This window comes from Pseudonaja textilis, chromosome 4 (genome assembly GCF_049901715.1).
Source record: "Pseudonaja textilis isolate UNSWEBS1 chromosome 4, rPseTex1.2, whole genome shotgun sequence".
Taxonomy (NCBI): Eukaryota; Metazoa; Chordata; class Lepidosauria; order Squamata; family Elapidae; genus Pseudonaja; species Pseudonaja textilis.
The window spans coordinates 72,070,563-72,096,571 of NC_141993.1; the positions used below are offsets into that span (position 1 = coordinate 72,070,563).

Here is a 26,009-nt window from a genome sequence, read left to right on the forward strand (position 1 = left end):
GGTCACCCAGCCAGCTTCATGTCCAAAGCAGGACCAGAACTCAAGATCTCTCCGTGTCTAGCCTGTTGCCTTAACCACTGCATCAAACAAGCTCTCAAAGTAAAACTCTCAAAAGCAAACTACATGCTTACAAAAGGATTTGTGTAGAGTTTTTTAATTGACTGTCTTAATTCCTAGATCAAAAGGACATAAGACACAATCAAAAATAAAAAATGGAGGAAGTCTAAACAGAAGAACAGTTTTTCATTTCTTCTTGCAGCTGATGATGAGTCCATTTGTAGGGGAGTGAAAGAAAATGTGTACATAAGGAGGCAGGTAGACATTGAGGTTTAAACGATTAATGGCAGGGAAAGTTGAAAGGATAAATTTAAAAATCAACAAATGGGAAAGAGTTGATGATTTGATTTTGGTTTAACACATTGTGGGAACTGTCACGATTATATACTGTAGTTTTTGATGTAGGTAACAAGTGTCTTAGCAGATGGCAACTTGTAAGCGAATCTGTCAGCTTTAGAAGCCATATTAGCAGCAGAAGCTTACATGCTGCCACATTCTTGAGCCAGGGAAGATGGGAGGGGAAATTTCATGGAGTGTATGTGGTTAGACACAATAGCATTCTTCTTTAGAGTCAAGGTCATGTTGTTCCTGCACCTGGCTGAGGAGGAATAGAGGGGACATCTCAAGTTGGGACGGATGGTGACTGGAGCATGTGATGGAATGATGGGAGCAGGGTGTGGATTTATAATATTTTACTTATTGGAGGGAAACCCAGAACTTTCAGATTCAGGATTTTCCAAATGTGCCAGTTTACTACTCTAATAAAAGGAGACTTTGAGAGCATGCCTGTCTCAGGGTTATTTGTTGAAGTTTTCTGGATTGCTGACAGAATCTATGAGTTGCTTCTTCAGACTTAGTAGCAGGCGATCTCTAAAAAGAGGCTTTTTTCTGTTCCTTTGCTTAGTCTCCTTTTGAAGCTATCTACCCTAATTTTCCTTAACGTTAGTTTATGGTTTTCACAAATTTTATCTAGTACATGGATTGGGCACATCTTCAGTCTGGGAAATAACATACAGTCTTCAACATCAAACAATGCAGCCTGGTAGACATAAGAAGTCCTACACATTAGGTTGTGCTAGTTCTTGCTATCATTAATGGCAGTCTATAGAGATTCTCAGTTATCCCTATCATGGTTGTCCCAAAGGTGCTTTTTCAGGAGGCAACTGGACTTTCTTCAATTTTTCTTTAGAAGATGTTTCATTTCTCATCCATGAAGCTTCTTCAGCTCTGACAGGACAGTGGGAATGGAAGGATTTATATTCCTTGCAGACAACTGGTCATTTGCATCTTTTTAGAGGGTAATTGAAGCACTTGGCGGTTAATCCTCATCTTTAGGGTCACCTGAATAGTGCTCCTGATTGCTATAGTCTGCAATCTTTCCTCTTTCCTGTCTCCTGAAAAAGCACCTTTGGGACAAAAGTGGCAGAACATCAAATAATCATGTTACTGTGCATGTGCCATCCTATCTCTGATGCAGGATTCTGTGTAGATCTGTGCCTTTAATTATTGCCTAGATGTCCAAATACATAACATGACTAACTTTGGGCCAGGCATTATGTCTGTTCCACAGAAAAAGGTAAATTACCGTTCCTGTTTCTGAAAGTAGAAATTTTATGTTACATAAAGCAAGAGTTCAAAATAATCTGTAAAATCTTTTGGAAGTCCAACAGAGTCTATAATAGTGGAGACAGTTATGCCAAAACCAGCCCTTTGGCATTGCGAATTATTTTGACAGAGTTAAAGGAGGCATTGGACCTGTAGAGCTAGCACTAATTTCAACACCAGATAATAATTTTAGAATAGCTTCAAGGTCTATTGAAGGAACATTCATAAGCTTACATCTTGTTTCATTCTTTTAAAAAGAATGAATGTTTATTTCTTATGCCTTATAAAAATGTATGTGTTTTTGTTGGCTACGCAAGAAGGTATTTCACTAAGAAAATTGTTACTGACATTGTGGCCCAAGCTAGATATGTTAGGAACATTTCAGTTTCTGTCTAAAGGTATGATCCTTGTTTCTCTGAACAATGAGGTTAAGTGTTCCATTGGATCTGGGAAAAGAGCAACTCTTTAAAATATAAATAAATCAAAACCAATTGATTTTCTGTCATTTATGCTTAGTAATAGTTGCCAGGTGGTTATACTGAAATGGTTGACATTAGTGTCCACCTTTGTAGTTTATGATCTTAATTTGAATCTTTGTGTTTTTCATGATATGGTTTTACTGGTATTAGTAGTGTTTTTAACTATTCTTAATTTTTCCATAGCCATTGTAAAGTAGACATGCCTAGAGCCCTGGGAAATAAATCCAACTGTATTGGATTTTGACCTTTCAGTGTAAAATTAAAATGTGAATATACATACAATATTTCACATAAACATTTTGAGTACAGTTGAGCAAAAGCTTGTTCCTCCCAGATCCTTCCAGAAAACACGTTCCACTGCTCTTCAACCCAAACCCATATTTTTTTTTCTTAAACAGGAATTCCATGTGGTGTAATGAATTTTAACTTCAAGAAAACTTAATCCAAAATCAGGCTTTTGTTGAATTTGCTCTACTCTTGTACAATTTACAAAATTGGTTTTTATGTCACGCTAAGTCATGGCTTGTATAAGTTTGTATAAACTATAATTTCATGGAATTATCTATTCACAAGTGGTTGGCTTCATGCAACATACATTTTGCACTATGGTTTGCAAATTGCAATTGTTGAATTGCTACAACATACAAAGCCAAAACGATGGCCTGATTTGTGGAACTCAGCATGACAGAAAAGTTGTTTTTAGTCCTGTGTCCTTTCTGCTTTGCAATGCTATTTGGAAACAGGCACATGAGCAGAAATAAGAGTGGAGAGATTCTTACCATTGGATTTTAAATCTGCATTAGATACCTTCAGAGTATAAGTTTCTGTGGTTAGTGAAGGATTTTGAAAGCGTGGTTCCATCTTCAAAGGGTTTTCTTCCCTTAATAACAAAAAAAAATGGATTGTTTGAGGTTAGTCATCAACAAAGGTATCCCTTGGAAAACACATTACAAAAATTAGATATATGTAACCCTATTAGTTCATTTTCAGATGGGAATTATGTATCTCTCTGATTCTCTGTGGCCACAATAAGCTCTAAATTTGCAAGTTTATGGAAGAGAGGGTATGACACTTATGTTGTTACAGAACAAACCAAGATTTGTAGCAAAAATTTCATTCAAGACTGCAAGCCTTATACCAACCTTACTCTTTTCTTGGTGGGATTTTCAATAGTTGATTTTATTTATGAACTTTTCTAAACTGACTTTTCACTGTAAAAGCAATTCCACAATGGACACATTTTATTGTAAATTAAAACATTTACAATAAAAGAACGATCCTGAATATTTGGGATTTGTGAACATTTTGAAAGTATGTTTTGAATGTATTAAAAACAAGTCTGCACTAGAAGTTCACAAAAGGGTAGCTACAGTGGTTGTGACTTGTTGCAAATTGCCAGATAACCTAAAGCAAACTAGGGGTTAATCCATATCACGTCTACTTGCTGTTTATCCCAAATTTATCTTTGTCTAATTTAAGGGAACAGACATTTAACTGGTCAAAACTTGGACAGTCAATTTGGTATTATCCAAAATAAAATGTAGCCTTCTTAATCCCTTGCAAATCCATTTTAAAGACTAATCAAAATGTCATGGGCATATTTTTGAGTTCTTCAGGAGGTTAAGCATAACAAGTGAAAAAAATGTAGAATATGCTACTGGTAACTCCCAGTTTACAATGAAGCTCCTGAGCCAAATTGTATATTTTAACTTAACCTATTACACAGACATTAGCAACCACTTTCCCTATAGATACAGGCAACCTAGCAGTCCCCAGATATTTTTGAATACAATATCCCTTGCTTCTTTCAACTTGGCAGATAGGAAACATAAATGAATAATCTGAAACTTTGAGAAAATATCAAAATGCTTTTTCTGCAGATTTCTGAGCTCTTTTATTCCCCCAAGCCCAATGATGTGTTTTCCATTATGAAATCACTGCCTACCCACCCTCATGTCTTGCTGTGTTTCCAAAACAGATCACCAAATTTGGTGCCCTCAAAACATTGAGATAGCTTTGATGAGAGCTTGGAGGAAGGAGTAGTTGTAAAGAAGAAGCAGGAAGAACAAAGGACCTTGCTTCTTCTTCTTTCAGCTTGCCATTTTCTTCCTTTCATCCAGAAAAAGTGCCATGAGGAGAGAAGAGAAATGCCAAGTAGTGGAGGTTATAGGTATGAATAGCAACCTGAATAGCAACCCTATTCATATAGGTATGAATAGCAACCTGAAAATTTTCCGGAACATTACTATTCCTACTTGAGCCTCAACAGAAAGAAAGTATGACTTGATTGCTAGGGACTTTCTGTTCCTTCCGGGAGCCAAAGCAGAATTGGCCTGGAAGCACAGAGACCTCTGGCCAGATGGACTGAAACAATCCTGCAGTATGCCAAATGGAGCGATGTAGATGACCAACTTCAATCAGATTCTTCCTTGTGGGTCAGAACGTTTGCATAGGAAACTGCATTGCGTTTTCAATGGAAAATTATCACTGGCACTGAGAGGAAGACTGGAGATTTGTCTTCAACACAGTTAGCAAGATTTCCGGGTGCTGAGGAAAGACAAGTGTGTGGATAAGGTCCAGAAAATGGATTTAATTGACTTTAATAAACCACCATGGGACTAACAGGGAGAGTTTTGCAAATAGGTTCCTGAATGGCCTACAAGTCCTCTTGCTTGTCTCCACCACTAGTAACTGGGTTTGTGCACTGATTTAAAAAAACTTTATTTAAAATAACACTATCTTATTTCTGTTCAGTCTTTTAGAACTGCCATACATTTGGGCTTCTTTCAATTTCACTATTGCCTGTGATGCAACAAGCAACTGGCAAAGAAGACTGGTTTTTCTTTAAAATATTACTTTACATCTATTTTGGCCATAAGTGCCTTTTAAATTAGTATTTTTCAGGAGAGGTTCAGGTAGAAAATAAGGCAGAACAGCAAGCATTTTTAGAATGTGTTGCATAGTTTCATATTGTGTTGTCATTTGTTTCACCATCATCTGTTTTGCTAAGAAATAACTGTACGGCCTAAGCAAGTTAACAAAGGAAAGCAAAAATTTGTAAGTTTGTTGTTGTATGTATCTTTGCCCTTTTTTTAGACCCCTTTCTATGCTCAATCTTTAAATCAGACTTTTAATTTGTAACTTCTTGGAGATCGATTTTCATGTGAAAAGATGTGTTATTGTTGTAAGAAAAAAAAATCCTTCTCTTACTTTTCCAGTTTTAATCACCTTCAAGAGTCCTACCCTGCTGCAAATGATACAATAATTTCTCGATCCATCCAATGGAGTGTTTAGATCTGGCCCACGGGGCCACCCTGGAAACTGCGAAGGACCGGCCTGTGGTGCCTCTGCCAGCGAAAATGGAGCTCAGGAAGACTGCACATGGGCCTCTCGAGCTGTTTTTGCTGGCAGAGGGTTGCAGGAGGCCTTCGCAGCCGGAAACAGCTCAAGAGCCCATTTTCACTGGCAGAGTGCTCAGGCCACCACAGGCGCCCCCAACATGAGTGACATCGAGCTGGCCACACCCACCCTGGCCATGCCCACCCCAGCCCCAAGTCAAAAGTCAAACACAACCCTGATGTGGCCCTTAATGAAATCAAGTTTGACCCCCCCTGCTCCAAGTTGTAACTAGAAATAAGTTACTTTCATTACTGTTACCTCATTATTCCTTCCCAATCTTTTTCCAATTAATTTGCAAGTCTCCCGGTCTTTCTCCAGCAAGTTTGCACAGTAAAATGTGCTTTCTGATATTGGAGAATATTTGTAGCTTGTAGTTGAAATGAAAAATCCTTGGTGGTCTCTTGAGCTTGGTTGTTGTATTGCAGACATTTCATTACTCAAACTATGCAATATGTTACCAACTTTGAGTAATCAAACTTCTGCAAGAAATCAATCAAACTCAGAGAACACCAAGGACCCCTACAAAATGTGCTTTGTTTAACTCTATGTTGATCAATCAGCCACAATTAGCTGGGATCACCAAATTTGTTAAGTGTGTTAACTCAAAAACACTTTGCAATTTTGGATGCTGTATGAACCCTAGTGAATTCAGTTATGGCAAATGGAAATGTGAAGGACTAGTCGATGGCTCAGCATTTTCTGCAAATCCAGGTAATTCAATGAACTGTGATTGTCAACTTTGTCCAGGTTGCCCTGCCGTGAGAAGATCACCTACTCTTTTGTTATCTCCAAGCAGCTCCCTAATTCAACATCTCAACCTAGATCTGAAGATAGGAAGTTGGGAAAAACTGTCTTGCCTTTTTTCATCCTGCTGGATTTCCAAACTTTGGCCTTGGCTTATTTTCTCCAGTGACTATTCTGGTGGATCCTTCAAATTCTATAGGAAAGAAAAGTCACCACCGTCTCTTGGCCAGCAAAGACACAGCTAGAAAAAGGGGGGGTGGGGGGAAGGAAAGGAAAGGGGGAGGAAACACAACCTTTCTAATGGAAAAAGGAGTTGCATTAAGCCTATTAACATCAGCCAAATGATGACCATCAATTTTTAATAAGAAATATGGAAAGCTAGCCTCGGAAGCAAGTAAATTTAAATAACGCTGAGAGGGAAATCCAATCACTTAAGCAGAGGCACTCAAGCCGAGCGAAGGGGAGCGAGCGTTGACGAGAGGAGAAGACGACAGCTGTATTAATAAAGATTAAAGCGCTGCAAAAGCCGAGCGGATCGGCCCCGTTAACCCCTTGCCCGGCTGTGCAGACATCACCCGCGTGCAACATGTCCGCGTTTCCCGCCTCGCCGCCCGCCTTCGCCGGCAAGACCCGCTCCACCTCGCCGCGTCCGAGATCTCGGTTGCGGGAGTGAAGGCGATCCCGCCTGAAGGCGAGGCGGTGGCAGTGGGGCGGGGGGATTTCCTTTTGCAGTTGCCAAGGCACCCCACCCTCTGCTGTTCCCGGGCTTGGGAGTTGCGCGCCCGGGAAAAGCGACTTTGCAAAGAAGCCGGAGAGGAAGCGAGCGCGGAGGTGACGGGCCATGGCGACGGGCCGGAGCGAGCCCAGCAGCCCTCCTCCTCCTCTTTCCTGAGGAGGGGGGAGATGACGGGCGGCAGATTCCCCCCGGGGCTGCTGGCGCTGGGCGCCGTTTTGCTGTGGCAGCCTTGCCAAGGCAGCTGCGGCGCGCAGAAATGCGGCGCGCAGGAGAGCTGCTGCAGCTACGGCAACGCCACCTACGCGGAGACCAAGTGCTGCAAGCTGCCTTTCCACACGTTCCTGGACAACGTGGGTTGGTTCGTGCGGAAGCTCTCCGGGCTGCTCATCTTGCTGGTGCTCTTCGCCATCGGGTATTTTCTGCAGCGGATCATCTGCCCCAACCCCCGCAGGCACGGGAGGCGACGCCGGCGCCCGGGACAACGGGGCGAGGAGGAAGACGAGGAAGAGGAAGACGAGGAGGAGGAGGCAGATTACGACGATGACGACGCGGAAGAGCAGGACTCGCTTTCCCGTGTCACCCCGCTGAATGGGACGGCCGCCACCTCGCAGGACTCGCTGCTGGACAGCCGGGGCCGAGAGGCGTCCTTGCCGCCCCCTCTTCTGCACGTCGTCTCTCCCGTCTTTTTGCAGCTGCCCAACTACGAAGAGGTGAAATATTTGCCCACTTACGAGGAATCTATGCGGCTCCAGCAGCCTCTGGTCCTGCCCGTCACCAGCCTGGCCACCGGGACGGGAAGAGGCCCCGAGGAGCCGGGTCGCTGGACCAGAGGCAGCTGAAGACCCTTTCCCGCCTTTATCCCAGCACCCCGTAGCTGGTGGGGGTTGCCGCCAAAACCGAAGGAGCCGCGCCGTCGGCGTGGCCAGAGATCTTCCGCCGAAGCCCTTCTTTCTGTGGGCAGATTTAGGGTGGGACGGTGAAAATAGCAAATTAAAGGAAAGGGAGGGAAACCGGACGGTCTTCTTCGGTCCTCCCCCGCCACCCCCGCTTCCTTTTTGCGAAGTTGCAGTCCTGAGAGAAGCTGCTTTGTAGCAAAGTCGGATTCTGCCTCTGCCTGTGAAACACCGCCAGCCTTTTCACATTTGAGATGCCTGATGGTAGTACAGGCATCTTTTAAGTGCCAGTCTAAATATGTGATATGCGTTCAAATTGGAGACGTTCACAAGTACGAGCTTGATTGATGTTGTTTTAAATAGTCCGTCCCTGTATGGTGTGGGTGCCTTCTGTACCTTCCTAAGCCAAAATAAAATTCTGGAAGGGAAGAGAGTGATTCTTTTACTTACAGTAAATCCAGTCATGTTGGTTTAAATTTCTCTTTTCCTGGAATTTGCTTATGCCATCAGCAGGTAACTCGAAAAATTTGCTTATGCAAAATCATCAACATTGCTGGATGTGAGATGAGAACATCAAGAGGAAGACACAGGATCCCTTCTGGAATTTTTTTTTAAAAGTACTTTGACATTATTAAGTTCAGAAAGATTTGGGGACTTGGGAAAGTGTCATGACTGGGGATTCATTAAAAAGCTTTTTTAATAACAAAAAAGTCATTTGTCTTTTTTTTTGTAGATGAGCATTATTAAAATATTATTTTTATAATTTTTATAATTATAATTATTTTATAGTGTTCAAATATTCATGACCAATGATATATTAATCCCAAAGGTGCTTTTTCAAGAGGCAACTGGACTTCCTGGGGTTTTTTTTTGAAGGCGTTTCACTTCTCATCCAAAAAGCTGCTTCAGCTCTGAAGTTTTGAAGAAATGTCTTTGAAGAAAGTCCAGCTGCCTCCTGAAAAAGCACCTTTGGTACAACCATGACCTGGATGACTGAGAATCTCCATAGACAATGATATACTAAGCCATCCTATTCTAACGTTGTAGAACAATAGGAGTACAAGTTTTATTTGAAGGAGAGTCATAGTTCACTTTTTATTCATTTAGTTGCCTTTTTTTATACTAGTATTACAGATAGGTTGCAGATTATATACTTTATCTTTTAAATATTTTGTGGGATTAATATTATGTATCACCCCACCCTTCCATTCTCATTTAAGTATCTCCTCTAACATTTCTCTCCGAACTCCCAAAATTGTTTGTATATTTCTTTGCAATAAAAGAGAGTGAAAGATTTCTGATTGGCTCAAATGTTCATTTGCTTTTTTTAAAAAAAATAATTCAAGTTGGTTCTGTTTAGGGAAACCTTGATTGAACTATTATTTGGCAGTCACGTCCAGCTCACGAGGATACCTCAGTTGTCACTGTCTTCTCCTTGGCCACCAAAGTGAAATATGAAGATAAGACTTTACTGGGCAATTGCAAGCATTGCTGAGATAATATTTGAGAAGCACTTTGACCACTTGACACACTAAATTATTCAAAGGTATTAAGATTAGAGAAATGACCTTAGTTAATAAACCATTTCCCCCCCACCCTTCCTTCTGTTCTACACCTAATTCATCAGGTTTATGACGGCCACTTCGAACAGCAGTGATGGTATTTTCTAACGTTAGGCACATTTTATAATGCTGGAGATGGTAACTTTAATTCTGGATAATGACATGCAAAATAGGAAATCTGGTGGTGTTGATGGCCTGTAATAGGGAAGAGTGTATGTAAAGAGAGCAACCAAGCATAGCCCACAGTTCCAAGTAGAGAATTGCCTTCTAAACGCAATCCCATTTACATTAGTTGAATTTGGAGTTGTGTACTTTAGTTTAAGGGCCACCTCACTTGGTTATCTCAACATGACTTACTTTCAAGTAAAGGTATGGAGGATTGGCTAAACATCTGTAGAAACCAACTGTTGCTGAACACCAAGCTGTTGGTAGCACCACAAGAGAATTAATAGTTATGTTTAAAACAATAGCAAAAACTCATACCACACCTAAATCAGAACATTCATCCAATGTATTTTGAAGAATTACAGAGGAAACTTCTCATCTGGATATTCAGGTAAGTGGGAGCTCTAGTTTCTACACGTTTAAAAATTGGTGGAGGAAGATAAAGAACAGTGCAGCTACTGTGGCTATAGGCCCTTCAACTGGCTTGTTTGTACTTGAATTTTTGACATTAATATATGCAATTGATTTTGCTACACAATAATACAAAATTGTTTTTTTTATTAAGTGCTTAGCTGCTGCCTGAAGTACTGAACATTAAGGAACATCGTAACTGTTAGGGAGAAAATAACAGTACTTAATGCTTTCTATACTTACCAATTCTCCACTTCAAATTTTTCTATCTTAGCTGGGCTTTTATGTCATGATACTAAACAACTGCAAGCAGTATGTATTTGGACTTTGATTCTTAACTGCTTCCTTCTATCTTTGAGCAAGTTTAGTTTCGTATTACAGAAAAGGAAAAATTCAAACTGACAAATTTTATTTATTTTTATTTGTCAATTGCTTGCAAGATAATAGGTATAAGTAAAAACATAGTTATGAATACATGGATACATATACGAAAAAAATATATAAAAGAAACAATAGGATAGGGATGGTAGGCACATTGGTGCACTTATGCACGCCCCCTATATTTGAAAGGCTAGCATTAATGAGAAGAAAAATAATTTTTTCACCCAGAATTCCAAAAGAGGTGCTAATTTGAGGGTTGTATGAATAGGATGAGTTTCACTTAATACTTCAACTTATTTAAATGGGATATCCCACAGAGCAAAGGAAGTCCTGGTTATCGAACTCCACATGGCAGATAAACCTGCAATCCGTTGTTGCTTGGCATTTCAATAATGTGACAACACATTTTGTATCCATAAGATGGGCATTCAAATTACATTATAGTGAATATACAATGTGGTTTCAGCATTATTTGGCCCCTTTGACTTCAGCCGGATTGGAAATACAAACAAAACTCTGCAACAGAGTAACCTCGAAAGGGTCACACATTCCAAGTGTTGTTTTCAGTTTGTGTAGATTACTCACTAAAGTTCACATGTTGGGGCTCTTCTGGTCATGTTACATACCGTAGTATAAACTTAGAGTAATATGGAAAACAGAAAAAAACCTGATACAGTTCAAAAACAGGAACTATCTACACGTAACATTTATTAAGTCTCAGTTGTGATGTCATGATCCCATCCTCTGTAAATAGCTTTACTACTTTCAAAAAGTAGCATTGTATATACTCACCCATCCACAGAGAAGCCAATTCTTGAATTTTTTTTTTTTGCCCTGTTTTAATGTTTGCAATTGGTTTATCTGTGCGTGGCACATTTTTATGTTATTTCGGTTAAAAAGTTTGCGAATACTTTAAAAAAGCTGAGGGAAAAATCTACTATTATATCCATGCAGACAAACCCATCTGCGGATTAGCCAAATCCAATTTTTGGCACTTAAAATCCATGGTTTATTCACAAGTACGTACAGTAATCTTTGTTCTGATGGTGGTTTTCAATGAGCATTCATGCTGTAAATGTCGAACTTCAGCCATTAAAATCTTAAACATTTTAAAGGATCACTATCTCTTGTCTTTTTTAAATTAAAGATCTGATATCTGAAAAACATGCTTACATGGCATTCTGAACCATAACCAGTCAACCATACTTTACTCATACATGTTTAAACCCAAACAATGTAGCTAGCTAAAGTTTCAGTAATTCATGCTAAAGTGGAACGCTGGATTGGAAAAAAAAAAAACAGTTAACTAAGGCTTTGGGGCCTTCGAAATCTACAGAAGCTGGTGTCCCAACAAATCGTAGCAATATTTTCTAGTCCTACTTAAGATAGTTTGTGTACAATTTCATACTTAAGGTTATTTAATAAAACAGTGGATGACTCTGGGGAGGTGCCGATCTCGATATGTTTTAATGTTAAGAAATACAGGAGGAAACTGGTGCCTATTTAGTTAAATGAGGATGAAAAATCTGGCAGGTCTATTCATGGCTTCATAAAAACTACTCATTACAATTGCCCCAAATCAGATAGATACATTGCCAATAATCAGCTTGCTTACTTTAACATTGTCCTGGTCTAGCAACGTGAGGTTTGTGGCTTGACTTTCAACTTGAAACCATAAGTAATATGTGTAAAGTTGAGGATGAAAGGTGAAAGCCTCGACTGTGGCTTCAGAACCACTTTTACCTGTCTAAAGGTAAAAAATATTAGTATGAAGAAATATGAAGTTCGTGATTAAAACATCTCTTTTGTACTAAAAAGAAACATTCTGGTTTATCATCTCTTAAGAAGTGGTAAACTGGATATTCTTTGGAATCATAACTGTCCTTTGTCTTTAATGCTGAAAATATTCTCTGTAACTTCCTTAATAGTTAATGAGTATTTAAATAGCAATTCACTGCCACTCCTTTGCCTTTTTTCTCCACTGCAGTCTTAGTAAGTACTTCCGTGGTGTAGATTAGACAGAGCAATACATTATTGTTTCTGTACCCTGAGTACCATTTTCTTCATGTTGCACTTATTAGATGAAACCATTTTAGAAGGCTATATACTTTTAAAAATTCAGGATATGCTGGCATTTGAATACTGTATATATTCATTACTGGCTGTAAAAATGCATACAGAAGAAAGTTGAAATGATGTCCTTGTTACTTTTCTTTCCTTTTGGAAAAGAAAACATATTCTTCAAATCATACACAGAAAAAAAAGGATGTAATTTTTTTTAAAAGTCTGCCTTGGCCTTTTGTATTCTAACTGTTTATAGAAGCACCCTAAAGAGTATTTTAGATTGTGAAAGTATTGATGTACTTGTCTTCTTGAATATACCTTTAATGTCAGATTGGAAGGTCGACAAGAAAGATGAGAACCTTGGCTCTTATTTCTTGCTAATACAAGCTTTCAGAGAGCAATGAAATCCTTTTCACTACTTGCCAATTTCTTCTCCATTGTTTTCTCTCAGCAATTTTTCTTATTTTACCCCATTTTGTGACCTTTCCTGCCACTGTTGTTAAGTGAATCACCACAGTTAAGCTTGTAACTCAGGTTAAGCGAATCTGGCTTCCCCATTGACTTTGCTTGACAGAAGCTTGCAGAAGGTCATCATGTGTGCCTGGGACACTGCAACTGTCATAAATATGAGTTACCTGCCAGGCATCTGAATTTTGATCATGTGTCCAAGGGGCTGCTGCAATGATCATAAGTGTGAAAAATCATAAGTCACTTTTTTTCACTGCAGTTGTAACTTCATATGATCACTAAATGAACTGTTGTAAGCTGAAGACTAACCTATAATGTGTCCATTGGCTTAGACTGCATTAAAAAGCCATTAAAAACACATTAAGCATTTGTACCTCTAGTAAAGCCCTAGAACTTTACCAAAGCTGGTTAGTTTCATTCATAAATCTGTTTTATTTTTGGCCACTGCTCAAGTAAATAATAAACTCCCAAGGCCCTGAATGCAAGGGAAATTGCTAGCCAGAAACCCCAAATGTGTAAGGCAATTTCCTCAGGTTATTAACGTTTTTACCATAGATTTCCTTTGCCTTTACAGTAATTGTTTGTAGAAAAATGTGTTGAGATAGTTAATCTTTATTTACTGTCCAACAGAAGCCATTAATTATACTTAAGTATAGACAAGGAAATAAAGAACTAAAGGCATAACAAGCTAAAATATTAATATGCATCCAGCAACAGGATAAAAAATAAGTTTGGAATTCACAAGAGCACATAATTCTCGTCAAATGTATTTTAGTTACTCATCAAAAATTTATCATAAAATAATTTATAGATGACATGAAAACATTCTAAAACAACCGTATACAAATCAAACCTTGAAATACAGTTTGCCGATGTGATTAAAGGCATTGGCTAGAAACTGTGAAAATAGGAGTTCTAGTTCTGCTTTGAGCATAACAACCAGCTCCGTGTCTTTTCTCCAGTCACTTTCTCCCATTCCATGAAGGAGACAGCAAGAGCGAATCACTTTTGAAAACCTTTCCAAGAAAGTTGCATTTCCATATAATTGGAAAGAGCCAAGGCTGACTTAAAATGACTGAAAACAGGGGGAAACATCTAGAAGAGTGGTCCCCAACCTTTCCAGGCTCTGTGGACTGGCAGCAGTGGGGGCGGTGGGGGCGGGGAGGGGGGAAAAACGGAAGGTTTTGTAAGTGGCCCACTGCATGCACAAATGGAGCTTTATGGGCTTGTGTGGGCCAGTTCCCACTCAGCTGAGGTCCAGGCCTTGGGATCCTGATCTAAAGATGTTGAAGGGTTATAATCAAATTGGTAATTATTACCATTGCTAGAGAACTTTCTCTTTAGTTACTGACTTTAGCCAATTTTTAAATTATTTTGCAAAATTATCCAACAATGGTGCAGGTAATCCTCGACTCATGACCACGTTTGATCCCAAAATTTATGTTATGAAATGAGAAATTTGTTAAGTGATTTTGGCCCCATTTTATGACTTTTCCTGCCACATTTGTTAAGTGAATCACTGAAGTTGTTAAACTAGTAATATGGTTGTTAAGTGAATCTGGCTTCCCCATTATCTTTGCTTGTCAGAAACCCCAAATGTGTAAATAATTCACTTCAGGTTCTGAAAGGTGATCCACATGATCCCAGGACACTGCAAATGTCATAAATATCAACCAGTTGTCAAGCATCCAAATGTAAATCATGTAATCATGGGACTGTTGCCAATCGTAAGTGTGAAAAATGGTCATAAGTCACTTTTTCAGTGCCATTGCAACTTTGAATTGTCACTAAATGAACTGCTGTAAATCAAGGATACTTGTAATCACTTCTAGCCTAGTTTATCATTCATTTATTTCAGGCCATATAAACTATAAAACAAATTAATCATAAAATTGTAAAATGAATTAATTCAATGTTGCAAAATATTGGAAAACTAACGGATACTTCCAGGAAGGTAATTTATTATTTACAAGTTTGAAAAAAAGCTCTAACTGAAAAACTAACAGCAAGAAAATGTCTTGAACCTTTCAATTACAAAATGTGCAATTCAAATTTTATCGAATGAATAAATGTTTATATTTGTTCCTCTCTGTTTTTGCTTTTTTTGTTCCCTAATTCTCTTTAATTTTAATTATTCATGATTTTTTCATTAAAAGCCAAGAAGAATAAAAATAACAGCAATGGCAAAACCTTTTAAGGCATTTTTGTGGTTATTTTTATACCTCACAATTATAGAAAAATAATTATAACATGGGCATGAAAAAGGATGCAGTCTGCCTCTAAACAGTATCTTTCTATATATAAGATTAAAATTACTTCTGTTTTATTTTGTGGGGCAAACAAATGCTTACAAAATTCAAGTATTAAATTTTGTGGGAAACATTGTTTGCAGCAAAGAGACTGAACTTAATATTTCAATTCTTTCTACCTTTTATGATTATACCCCCTTTCTCCAATGTTTTTATGCAAAGATTTTCAGCTTTACTTTTTTCAAGAATCCAAGGGACATATGATCACCAAATTTCCTTGTGCAATTAGTACATTGTCTACAAACCACAAAGGAATAGTGATTTCAATCCCCCCAACCCCCCGCCAGACATTGGGTCCAAAGTATGAGAAAACTTACAACAATTAGCCTTAAAAGAGCTGTGGTGGCACAGTGGTTAGAATGCAGTACTGCAGGGCTAACTCACTGCTCACTCCAGGAATTCAATTCTGACCGGCTCAAGGTTGACTCAGCCTTCCATCCTCCCGAGGTGGGTAAAATGAGGACCCAAATTGTTGGGGTCAATATGCTGACTCTATAAACCACTTAGAGGGCTGTAAAGCACTATAAAGCAGTATATAAGTCTAAGTGCTATTGCTATTGCTATTAAAATATACATTTTATTTAGAAATTCTAAATAGGCCACAACAATGAGGGGACATCAATGGTACTATTTATCCAGCATGTAATTTATCTGGAATGCAGTAACCCATTCTAAAATAGCTATGGATGACTGTTTCTGCATAGCAGATTGACTTATATTAGTTCAATTGCATCCAACTCATTTATTTATTTAGCATATGACATATCATACAAGGGCTAACATTTCACCTAGATTAGCAAAATACAATAAAATATAAATGTTTAAAAAGAAAATCTATGTTCAAATACCAATGTCTAGGCCATCTAACCATTGAAGCACAGCATTGTGTACATGAAAATAAATCAGACAGTGTACCAGTATATGCCCTCAGCTTACAGCCTGTCATGATGTAATCTACAGTTTGACATTGGTCCCTGCAGTCACACTGAGGGGAGGATGCTATACTCGATTTATACAAAGAGTCCCGCTAGATGCAGTTTGAAGTGCAAATCCTATTCAGGCTTGTCCATTGCTGACATAGTTCAAAGCCTGGCACCATTTTTGTGGAGTCATTTATAAGTCTGCCTATTTGTGGGTGTTCAGTGATCCATTTGGCTTTCCACTGGAAATTGATTTATTTATTTTATTTATTTATTTATTTTATTTATTTGTCAATTGTTTACGAGATAAGTAAAAGTGTATACATAATTATGAATACATGAAATGAGTACATATAAGAAAAATAAAAGAAAAATAAAAGAAACAATAGGACAGGGACGGTAGGCACGTTGGTGCGCTTATGCACGCCCCCTACAGACCTCTTAGGAAAGGGGTGAGGTCAATAGTAGACAGTCTAAGGTTAAAGTTTTTGGGGTTTGGGGAAGAAACTACAGAGTCGGGTAGAGTATTCCAGACATTGACCACTCTGTTGCTAAAGTCGTATTTCCTGCAGTCAAGCTTGGTGCGGTTAACCTTGAGTTTGTATCTGTTGTGTGCTCTTGTGTTGTTATGGTTGAAGCTGAAGTATTCATTGACAGGTAGGACATTGCAATGTATGATTTTATATACCATGCTTAAATCAGACCGAAGACGGCGTAATTCAAGGTTTTCTAGTTCTAGAATTTCAAGTCTGGTGGCATAAGGTATTCTACAATGAGTAGAGGAGTGGAGAACTCTTCTTGTGAAATATTTCTGGACTTTCTCAATTGTGCTAATATCAGATACGTAATGTGGGTTCCAGACTGATGAGCTGTATTTGAGTATTGGTCTAGCAAATGTTTTGTATGCTCTAGTTAGTAGTGTGATATTACCAGAGAAAAAGCTACGTAAGATTAGGTTAACAACTCTTAATGCCTTTTTGGCTATGTAGTTGCAGTGGGCACTAGCACTTAGATCATTAGAGGTGAGTATTCCAAGGTCCTTTACAGAGCTTGGATCATCAACAAGATCTTGACTATTCAGCTTGTATTTTATTTTCGGATTTTTTTTGCCAATATGTAAGACAGAGCATTTATTTGTTGAGATTTGAAGTTGCCATTTGTTTGACCATTCTGATACACAGTCAAGATCGTTGTTGGGCAGATGTTGTGCAAATCCAGTAAGAGCTTCCTGGATTTGGCTGATAAATGAGGAATATCAGCATGTACTCATAGGAGTGAGTTAGTTGTTTTTTTTTTTTTAATTCTCTCCCTAGTGTATCTTGCCCTCATAAAGCTGGCAATGCTATATGGCTCAGAACAAGAAGGCAGCAAATCCTATTCAGTAGTCCTGGTCCTTGATGCTATTTATTTTTTATTTTATTTTTTTATTTTGTCAAGCAATTATAACAGGCATAAGTATAACATAGTTATGAATACATGAAATGGATACATATAAGAAAAATAAACAATAGGACAGGGACGGTAGGCACATTGGTGCACTTATGTACGCCCCCATAGACCTCTTAGGAAAGGGGTGAGGTCAATAGTAGACAGTCTAAGGTTAAAGTTTTGGGGATTTGGCGAAGAAACCACAGAGTCAGGAAGAGTATTCCAGACATTGACCACTCTATTGCTGAAGTCGTTTTTTCTGCAATCAAGTTTGGTGCGGTTTACCTTGAGTTTGTATCTATTGTGTGCTCTTTTATTGTTATGGTTGAAACTGAAGTATTCATTGACAGGTAGGATATTGCAATATACAATTTTATATACCATACTTAGACCAGACCAAAGGCGATGTAGTTCTAGGTTTTCCAGATCTAGAATTTTAAGTCTGGTGGCATAAGGTATTCTGCAACGAGTAGAGGAGTGGAGAACTCTTCTTGTGAAATGTTTCTGGACTTTCTCAACTGTATTAATATCAGATACTTAATGTGGGCTCCAGACTGATGAGCTGTATTCAAGTATTGGTTTAGCAAATGTTTTGTATGCTCTAGTTAGTAGTGTGATATCACCAGATAAAAAGCTACATAAGATTAGGTTAACAACTCTTAATGCCTTTTTGGCTATGTAGTTACAGTGGTCTATAGCACTTAGATCATTAGAGATGAGTACTCCAAGGTCCTTGACAGAGTTTGGATCATCAACAAGGTCTTGACTATTCAGCTTGTATTTTATTTTCTATTATTTTTTGCCAATATGTAAGACAGAGGATTTATTTGTTAAGATTTGAGGTTGCCATTTGTCTGACCATTCTGCTACATAGTTGAGGTCTTTTTGAAGGGTAGCAGTATTGTCTGTGGTATTGAACAGCTTTACATCATCAGCGAAGAGAATGCAGTTGCTCTTAATATGATCACAGAGGTCATTTATGTAGAGTATGAAGAGTTGGTCCTAGAACGCTGCCTTTGGGGACACCACTGTTGACAGGTATAGAATTTGATAGGACGCTCCCAATTTTGACCATTTGTTGTCTGTTTGACAGGAATGCTTCTAGCCAATTATGCAGGTGTCCAGAGATACCGTAAGATTTTAGTTTTAGTAGTTTATCGTGTACCACTGAATCAAAGGCTTTACAGAAGTCTATGTAGATTGTGTCTATTGCTTTGCCCTGATCGAGTTCCATATGTTTTTGCAGTGTAAGAGTTGTAGATTACAGGATAGTTTTTTTCCTGAAACCAAATTGTTTATTAGAGAGTAGGTTGTTTGTTTCTAAGTGGAGGATAATGGATTGGTTAATAGTTGATTCCATGACTTTACAGGTGACACAGCATAAAGAGATTGGTCTGTAATTTTCAACTAGGCTGGGGTCTCCCTTTTTGAAGATGGGGATGATCATGGCTAATGACCATAGTTTTGGCAAGAAGCTGGTCCTGAAAGATTTTTCAAAGATTATGCTTAGAGGTTCTGCTATGGCAGTGGATAGCTTTTTTAAGAAGTAGGCACATATTCCTTCCAGTCCAATAGATAGAGATGGTTTTAGATTGCATAGTGCTTTTTCAATATTGTCTGTAAAATTGATATGTATTAGATCATTGTAGTTGTCTGTGATTCGACTAGGAAATACTGGGCATGATCCATTGCTGTTTACAAATACTGAGCCAAAGAATGTGTTAAAGGGGTTGGTTTTAATGGTGTCGTCGTTGCAGTCTTTGTCATTAGGTCCATTCAGGGCTGGGATGGACCTTGAGTCTTTTTTATTTACAAAATTGTAGAAAGTGTGGGTGGAATTGGTGCATAGAAGGTTTTCCTCTTGTTTAATGTGATAATTGATGCATTCAGCCTTTATCTGGTGGCATAAATTTTTATATCGTTGGCAACGTGATCAGATTTGTTTTTCTGCCAAAGTGATCTTTTTTTGGATTGAAGCTTCCTTATTGTTATGGGTAATTTGTTTTTTTCTGGTTTTGGAGTAGTTATTGGTACATATAGTTTGATGACTCTTTTGACTTCAAGTAAAAATATGTTGTAATAGTCTTCAACAGTATTCCATCCAATGAATAGAAATTGCCAATCAAGGGATGAGAGATCATTGTCTATAAGATCATAGTTGCCTTTTTTGAAGTTATAATTGGGGATCTCATTGTTATGATGATTTTTGTGTGGACATATATGATTGACAAAAGTCAATCATGTTGTGGTCACTGCTGGAAAAGGGTTCTTTAATTTGTATTCCGTAAATTGAATTCAAACTATTGCAGAAAATGAGATCGAGGCAGTTGTTAAGTCTAGTATTGTTGGTTACTAGTTGTTCCAGTCCCAGATTTGTTACAGCATTGTAGAAGGTTGCATGTATGGGTTCAGTTTTACATTCGTTTAGGGTCCAGTTAATATGAGGTAGATTGAAGTCACCAAGAAAGATAGAAGTATGTGGGCATGATTTTGCACATGTTAGTAGTGAATTTAACTTGTTTACATGTTAATGTTATATGGATAACATCAGAGTGGAAAATAATACAGAGTCTATTAGACAAATATATTAATTGATTAGTGGTTTTCAGCTATCATTCTTCAAAAGACTATGGGCTAGGGAGTGCTGTGCTAAGTATTTGGCTTTGATTATAACATCTTGCAAGTGAACATCTAAGAATGACTCTCCTTTTCATATTTCTTAGGAGTTTCCCAGAAGTATCTGGCCAATTACTATGAAATGTCAAGTGTGAGCCCAGAGACTCTAGTCTGAGCCCTCTATTCGTTTACACCTAATGGACAAGGTATTGCAAACTAAATATATAAACCTTTAACCTATAAAATGTGTCCTGAGAGATTCTAGGGTATGGTTACCCTGAATATCTTCTCGTCTCCCCCATCTGTGGCTTTTCACTGCCTGCTTCCTGGCGACGACAGGGTCTGAACTCCATCTCAGGACTAAGCAGTCTCTTAATTCAGGCATCTTTCTAGAAAGGCTCTGAGTTGGCAAAATCATGTCCCTCTATTTCTGCAGGTGCACATTCCACCACAAAAAAGACGAGTAGATGGTCTAACACAACACAGCCTGTCTTACCTTACCTTTATTTCTTATCTTCTGAGAAGGATTATGAGGAAGCTCTAAGTGCATTCTCTTTCCCCACAAAACATTTCTTCTTCTCTCATATCTTAATTTTTTATTACAATGGCATACTCATTAAATATGACAGAACTGAAATTATTTTAGTGCTGTAAATTATAGGATTTATTTAATGTTTTTGTAATATAGGCCAAAGCAAATATTCATGAAACCTGTTACTTTTCAAATTTTCCTCATGGTTTGAAACATTTTACTTTGGCATTATTCCCATTTGAAGCCAGGCCTACTGTGCTTTAGTACCCATAAAAATCCTACTGGGATCCGTAATAGCTTGGTTTTTCCCTAATGTTTTTGTGTAATTTTGCTGCTTTTGAATTTTAAATAAATGCAAGGACTACATTCTATTACATATTTTAGTCCAATATTTCCCCCCCTTTTCAGTTATAAATTAGCCAACTTTACTTTTTCCAGAAATATAACGGATAGAAAGTTTTGAAGAAGTTGTTAAACCTGTGAATACCAGTTGTGATAAGAAAAAGAAAATGGGATAGTTGAGCAGTTTGTTTTTTCTCTCCTTCTGGTTCAGTCATAACTGATTCTTGGAAGCTACCCGGGCAAGCCCCTAAAGTTTTCTTGCAAAGCTTTTTCAGAAATGGTTTGCCATTGCCTCCTTCTTAGGACTGAGAGAAGGTGACTGGCTCATGGTCACCCAGCTGGTTTTGTGCCTAAGGCAAGACTAAAACTCACTTTTTTGATCTGAAGCCTGATGTCTTTACTACTGCACCAAAACAATTCTCAATTTCTTACTGCATCCAAAAAGCAGAAAATGTAATGAATAGCAAATTCTGTGTAAACCTGGAGAAGAGTCAAAAGATTTTTTAGAACTTTTGTACACATGAATTTGAATATGTATTTATTTAGTTACGGTTAATAATTAGGCTGCCTTAAATAGATTCCATAGTCTTGACATGTCTTGGTCCTCCAGAGTTTCCGTCTAAGGATAGAGTTCTTACGGATGTACTTTCAAATATGCACAGGGTTCCTTTGAAATGAATAACGGGTCATGTCCAAAGGATGAAATAACTGTACATACCTTTCACATGATACATGGATTTTTATATGTTCAATCATCCTACTTGGGTATTATGGAAAAAAATACCAGTTTCTTGTTCTTTGGTTCTGATGTATGCAAAATTTGGTTCTCAGAGCTCTCAAAACCTGATTGTTTTGGTTGAAGAAATAAAATATTGAATGACCTTATAGCAGGGGTCGCCAACCTTTCGGACCTCAGAGACCACCAAACTCATACTTTTAAATCCTGCAGACCAGAGACCCTGGGAAAATCCCCAAAAAAAGCCTGCAGGAAAAATCCCCACCCCTTTTTCTTACCAATCAATCATTCTTTATTTGGGATTGCAGGATGCCATCTCCAGCTCCGTTCTCGGGGGGTGGGGGGAGAAACTTTTGGCTTCATGCAAGGAAAGCAGCAGAAATAGCAGAAGTCTTTCTTTCTCTCCCCCAAACTCCACCAGAAACGAGTCCTTACGGGAGCAGCCTCTTGGAACAGGATACCTTGCAGGGTCCCAAAGACTTGTCTCTGGCGGAGTTTGGGGGAGAGAAAGACAGACTTTTGGTGCTTTCCTTGCGTGCAGCCAAAAGCAGAAGCGGAAAGCAGCAGCCTGGTGGCCAGGCAAGGCATGTGGGGTGAGTGGGGCAAGTACCCCCCTCAGCCCTTTCCCCCCTCCCCTCACTACCTTATGTTGTTCGCAATGCAAGTGATGCAAGCCTTGTGTGGAAACAGCCTGGATTAATTGCTTTGGAGGTTACATTTCTCTGTGGACCACCAAAATTTTCTCACGGACCATCAGTGGTTCCTGGCCCACTGGTTGGTGACCACTGCCTTATAATACATTGAACTTTTATCAGTTCTTAGTAAGAATTTGAGTCTGGATAGTGAAATGACACTGATTACACTTGTCAATGACTTTGGAAGGCTCAGGATGGAGATGGTACAACCCTGGACCTCTCAGTGGCTTTCAGTATCATCAACCATAGTATCATTTTGGACCAGTTTCAATGTTACAATGGGTTATACTCCTTCCTCCATGACCAGTTCCAGTTGGTGCTGATAGGGGATGGAAGGGGACGGGAAGTCCCAACAATATGGACTATCCCAGAGCTCAAGTATTTTATCACTATTTTTTAGCATCTACCTGAAAGGGGAGGCCATACGTTGGCATAGGGACCAATATCATCAATATGCAGATGATACTCAATTATACCTCTCCAACCCTAGCCGGAAAGATGATGCTGTGGTAATAGCAATAGCACTTATATATACCAGTTTATAGTGCTTTACAGCCCTCTCTAAGCTGTTTACAAAGTCAGCCTATTGCCCCAACAATTTGGGTCCTCACTTAACCCACCTCGGAAGGATGGTGGTCTGAGTCAACCTTGAGCCTTGTGAGATTCGATCTGCCAAATTTCAGGCAGACGGCTGTCAGCAGTGGTAGCCTGCAGTACTGCACTCTAACCAGTGAGCCACCAAGGCTCTATTGTAGGTTGGTTTGTAGGTTATAAAGGCCTGGATTGGGAGGAACTGGCTTCAACTCAACTCTAGCAAGATGGGATTTTGCTTTTCCAGGTCCAAATTATACATATCTTTGACTGTTGATGGGGTGGCACTTTTACAGACCTGATCTGGTGTGCAATTTGAGGAGCAGATAGCAGATGTGGCTAAAAGGGCTTTTGCAAAAATCTATCTAGTGTGCCTACTGCAGCCTTTATTGAACCAAGAGGCTGTGCTCATAGTCACTCATGTCCTGGTCACCTCCCAGTTGGATTACTCTAACATAGTCGATGTAGGGCTGCCCTTGCAAACCACCCAGAAGCTTTAACTGGTCTAGAATGCAGTAGCATGCACAATAATGGATGTCCCTAACAACATTATTTTGTTTCTTTCTGGATACAATTCAAGGTGCCGATCATCTCCTTTAAAACTCTTTATGGCACAGGGCAAGGTTATCTGCAGGACTGTCTTTCCCTAAAGACATCTACCTGTCTTACCAGGTGAGACAGGGTGGTCATGCTTCAATCCCTTCGCTTAAATATTACTACCTTATGGGAGCTAGGCTTTTCCATGACAGCCCCTGCCCAATGAAACAGTCTGGCCTCTGAAATTCAGCAGGCCTCTACCCTCTTAGCTTTCTGTAAAGCTTTGGAGACTAGCTTTAGCTCCCAAGTGGTTGGATAAGATGAGGTGATTGTACATCAGAAGTTTGACTTGGTTCCAGGTTTTCATTTTAAATGTAGTTTTTATAATTTTAATATTGTTTTTATTTTTCATTTTATTTATTTGTATCCTGTCTTTATTATTTTTACAAATGAGGCAATGAACATACCCAACTTCTTCCTCCTATTTTGCCTAAAACAGTAACCCTGTATGGCAGGTTGGGTTGAGAGAGTGACAGGCCCAAAGTTACCCAGCAGAGTTTCTTAGCTAAGGCGGGGTTTGAATTCAGTCTCCTGATTTCTAGCCTTTTCTAGCCTTAACCACTAGACCAAATATGGCTTTAATGGTGTCTTAACTTTTGACTGGGAGCCTCCTAGAATTGATAATAAGATAAGCAGCTATAGAGATATTATAAATAAATAAACACATTTACAAGAAATTAAACCTCATAAAATGTTAAATTATCTTACAGATTTAACATGATTTACCCATCCCAAAATGATTTCATTCCAAATGATAGCTTATTTAAATACTGTACAATTGTATTATATAAATAAACAAATAAACATGGAGATCTGGACAAAAGATGATTGGATATACTAACTTGTGATTATTTTCTGAAAATGTTTTTACCATATATTTCATTAAAAAAAAACCTAATTGTAAAATTCCTACATGGAATAAGCAAATGTATTCTCAGAATTCATGCTGAACAAGAATAGCCTGTTGGTAATCAGAATAGCTGATCATTTGATTATGTGATAGATTTAATGGTAACATTACATATAGTATTAGAAATCTATTTGTTATAATATAAAAATTATAACAAAAACATTTATCATTCCAGCAGGTTACATACATACAAATTCATTTTTTAAACTAACTAAAAAACTAAGCATTATATATAAATATTATCAGTAACTTAGTATGCTGAATTACATATACAAAGTTCAGATTTCATAAAACCAATACAACTCTTAGCGCTGAATGATCATGCTTCCTCTGACTGTTGGAGTAGCAGTAGCTCGTTCTCGTTCTTTTGCAATTTCCAACTCAATTTTAGCTTTGATTTTATCCCAGTTAACATCAAGCTGCAAAATCAAGAGGGAGGGGGGAAAAAAAGAAAAATATATTTTTTATCTGGGCAGGGGAAAATTTATGAGTGTGCTTTTGTTGTGCATACATGTATCTGGGGTTTCCTTAGCCCAAGAAGATTGTTTAGGCTTGCTCTGATTCTGCATTTTACCTTTGGTTCAAAATTCTTCTTAATTTTAAGTTAGGGAGAAAATACTAGTATTATGATAGAAAAGACTAAATTAGGTACAATAAATACAACCAATCCTCAGGTTATGATAACAATTGGGACTGGAATTGCAATCACTAGAATTGCCATCACTAAATGATGCAATCGTAAAATGCAACCTCACATGATCCTACAACTTAGTGACAGCAATCCCGGCAGTCTTGGTAGCTGTTGTAACCTCAAGATATGTGGATCATTAAGCGGGAAGCTGCAGGAGTCTCAGATAAGAAGTAGATGATGCTATAAGGTATGGGAGAAGCCAGGAAGAGATCTGGGAATGGGGGGCGGGGAGGTCTGGTATAAGCCACATGTGAACTGAAAGCCAGGTGTTACCTGACAGACTTGGCATCAGCGGCACATGACTCAAGGGAAGCTGGGGTGGGTTTGGGAGACCCAGTGCATGCCATGTACAAATCTAGGAACAGTATGACCAGGGCAGGAGCTTGTGAATTGAGAGAAACTAGAAGAGAGCTCTGGCATCCCAGCACAGATTGTGCATGTTGAGGGAGGCCTTAGAGGACCGGTGGAGGCTGTGTACCAGTGGTGGGGCAGCTATAGTTGAAAGCAACTGTAGGTTATCAGAGTAACTTGCAACTTTCCTTGCCAATTTCCCCTTTATTTGTGTGAAGATGGGAAGGTAGGAAAAAACAATTATGTGATTGTGGTTCCCTGCAAAATCAAAATTGTGAGCCAGACATCGGGATTACAATCATGTGATTTTGGGGATGGTGTGATGGC

At 38.7% G+C, this 26,009-nt stretch overlaps 2 protein-coding genes across 7 annotated transcripts in view; one reads left to right on the plus strand and one right to left on the minus strand.

Moving 5' to 3' along the window:
• Nucleotides 1-6,903: 6,903 nt before the first annotated feature.
• C4H3orf80 (chromosome 4 C3orf80 homolog) lies at nt 6,904-8,623 on the plus strand. Its single transcript, XM_026705677.2, has one exon. It carries the CDS (start codon nt 7,188-7,190, stop codon nt 7,857-7,859), a length of 672 nt encoding a protein of 223 aa, XP_026561462.1. The 5' UTR covers nt 6,904-7,187; the 3' UTR covers nt 7,860-8,623.
• Nucleotides 8,624-24,476: 15,853 nt separating this feature from the next.
• The window catches only part of IFT80 (intraflagellar transport 80), a 53,947-nt gene continuing 52,414 nt past the window's right edge, over nt 24,477-26,009 (minus strand). For all 6 annotated transcript variants that reach the window (XM_087933361.1, XM_087933357.1, XM_087933358.1 and 3 more), the window contains one exon: nt 24,477-25,059. In XM_087933361.1, the coding sequence (XP_087789487.1) occupies nt 24,946-25,059 (114 nt within the window). In that variant the 3' untranslated portion in view covers nt 24,477-24,945. The remainder of the gene's footprint in view (nt 25,060-26,009) is intronic.

Bases quoted from the DNA above. Each gene is read 5' to 3' on its own strand.
- C4H3orf80 (XM_026705677.2), top strand. From the start codon at position 7,188: ATGACGGGCGGCAGATTCCCCCCGGGGCTGCTGGCGCTGGGCGCCGTT.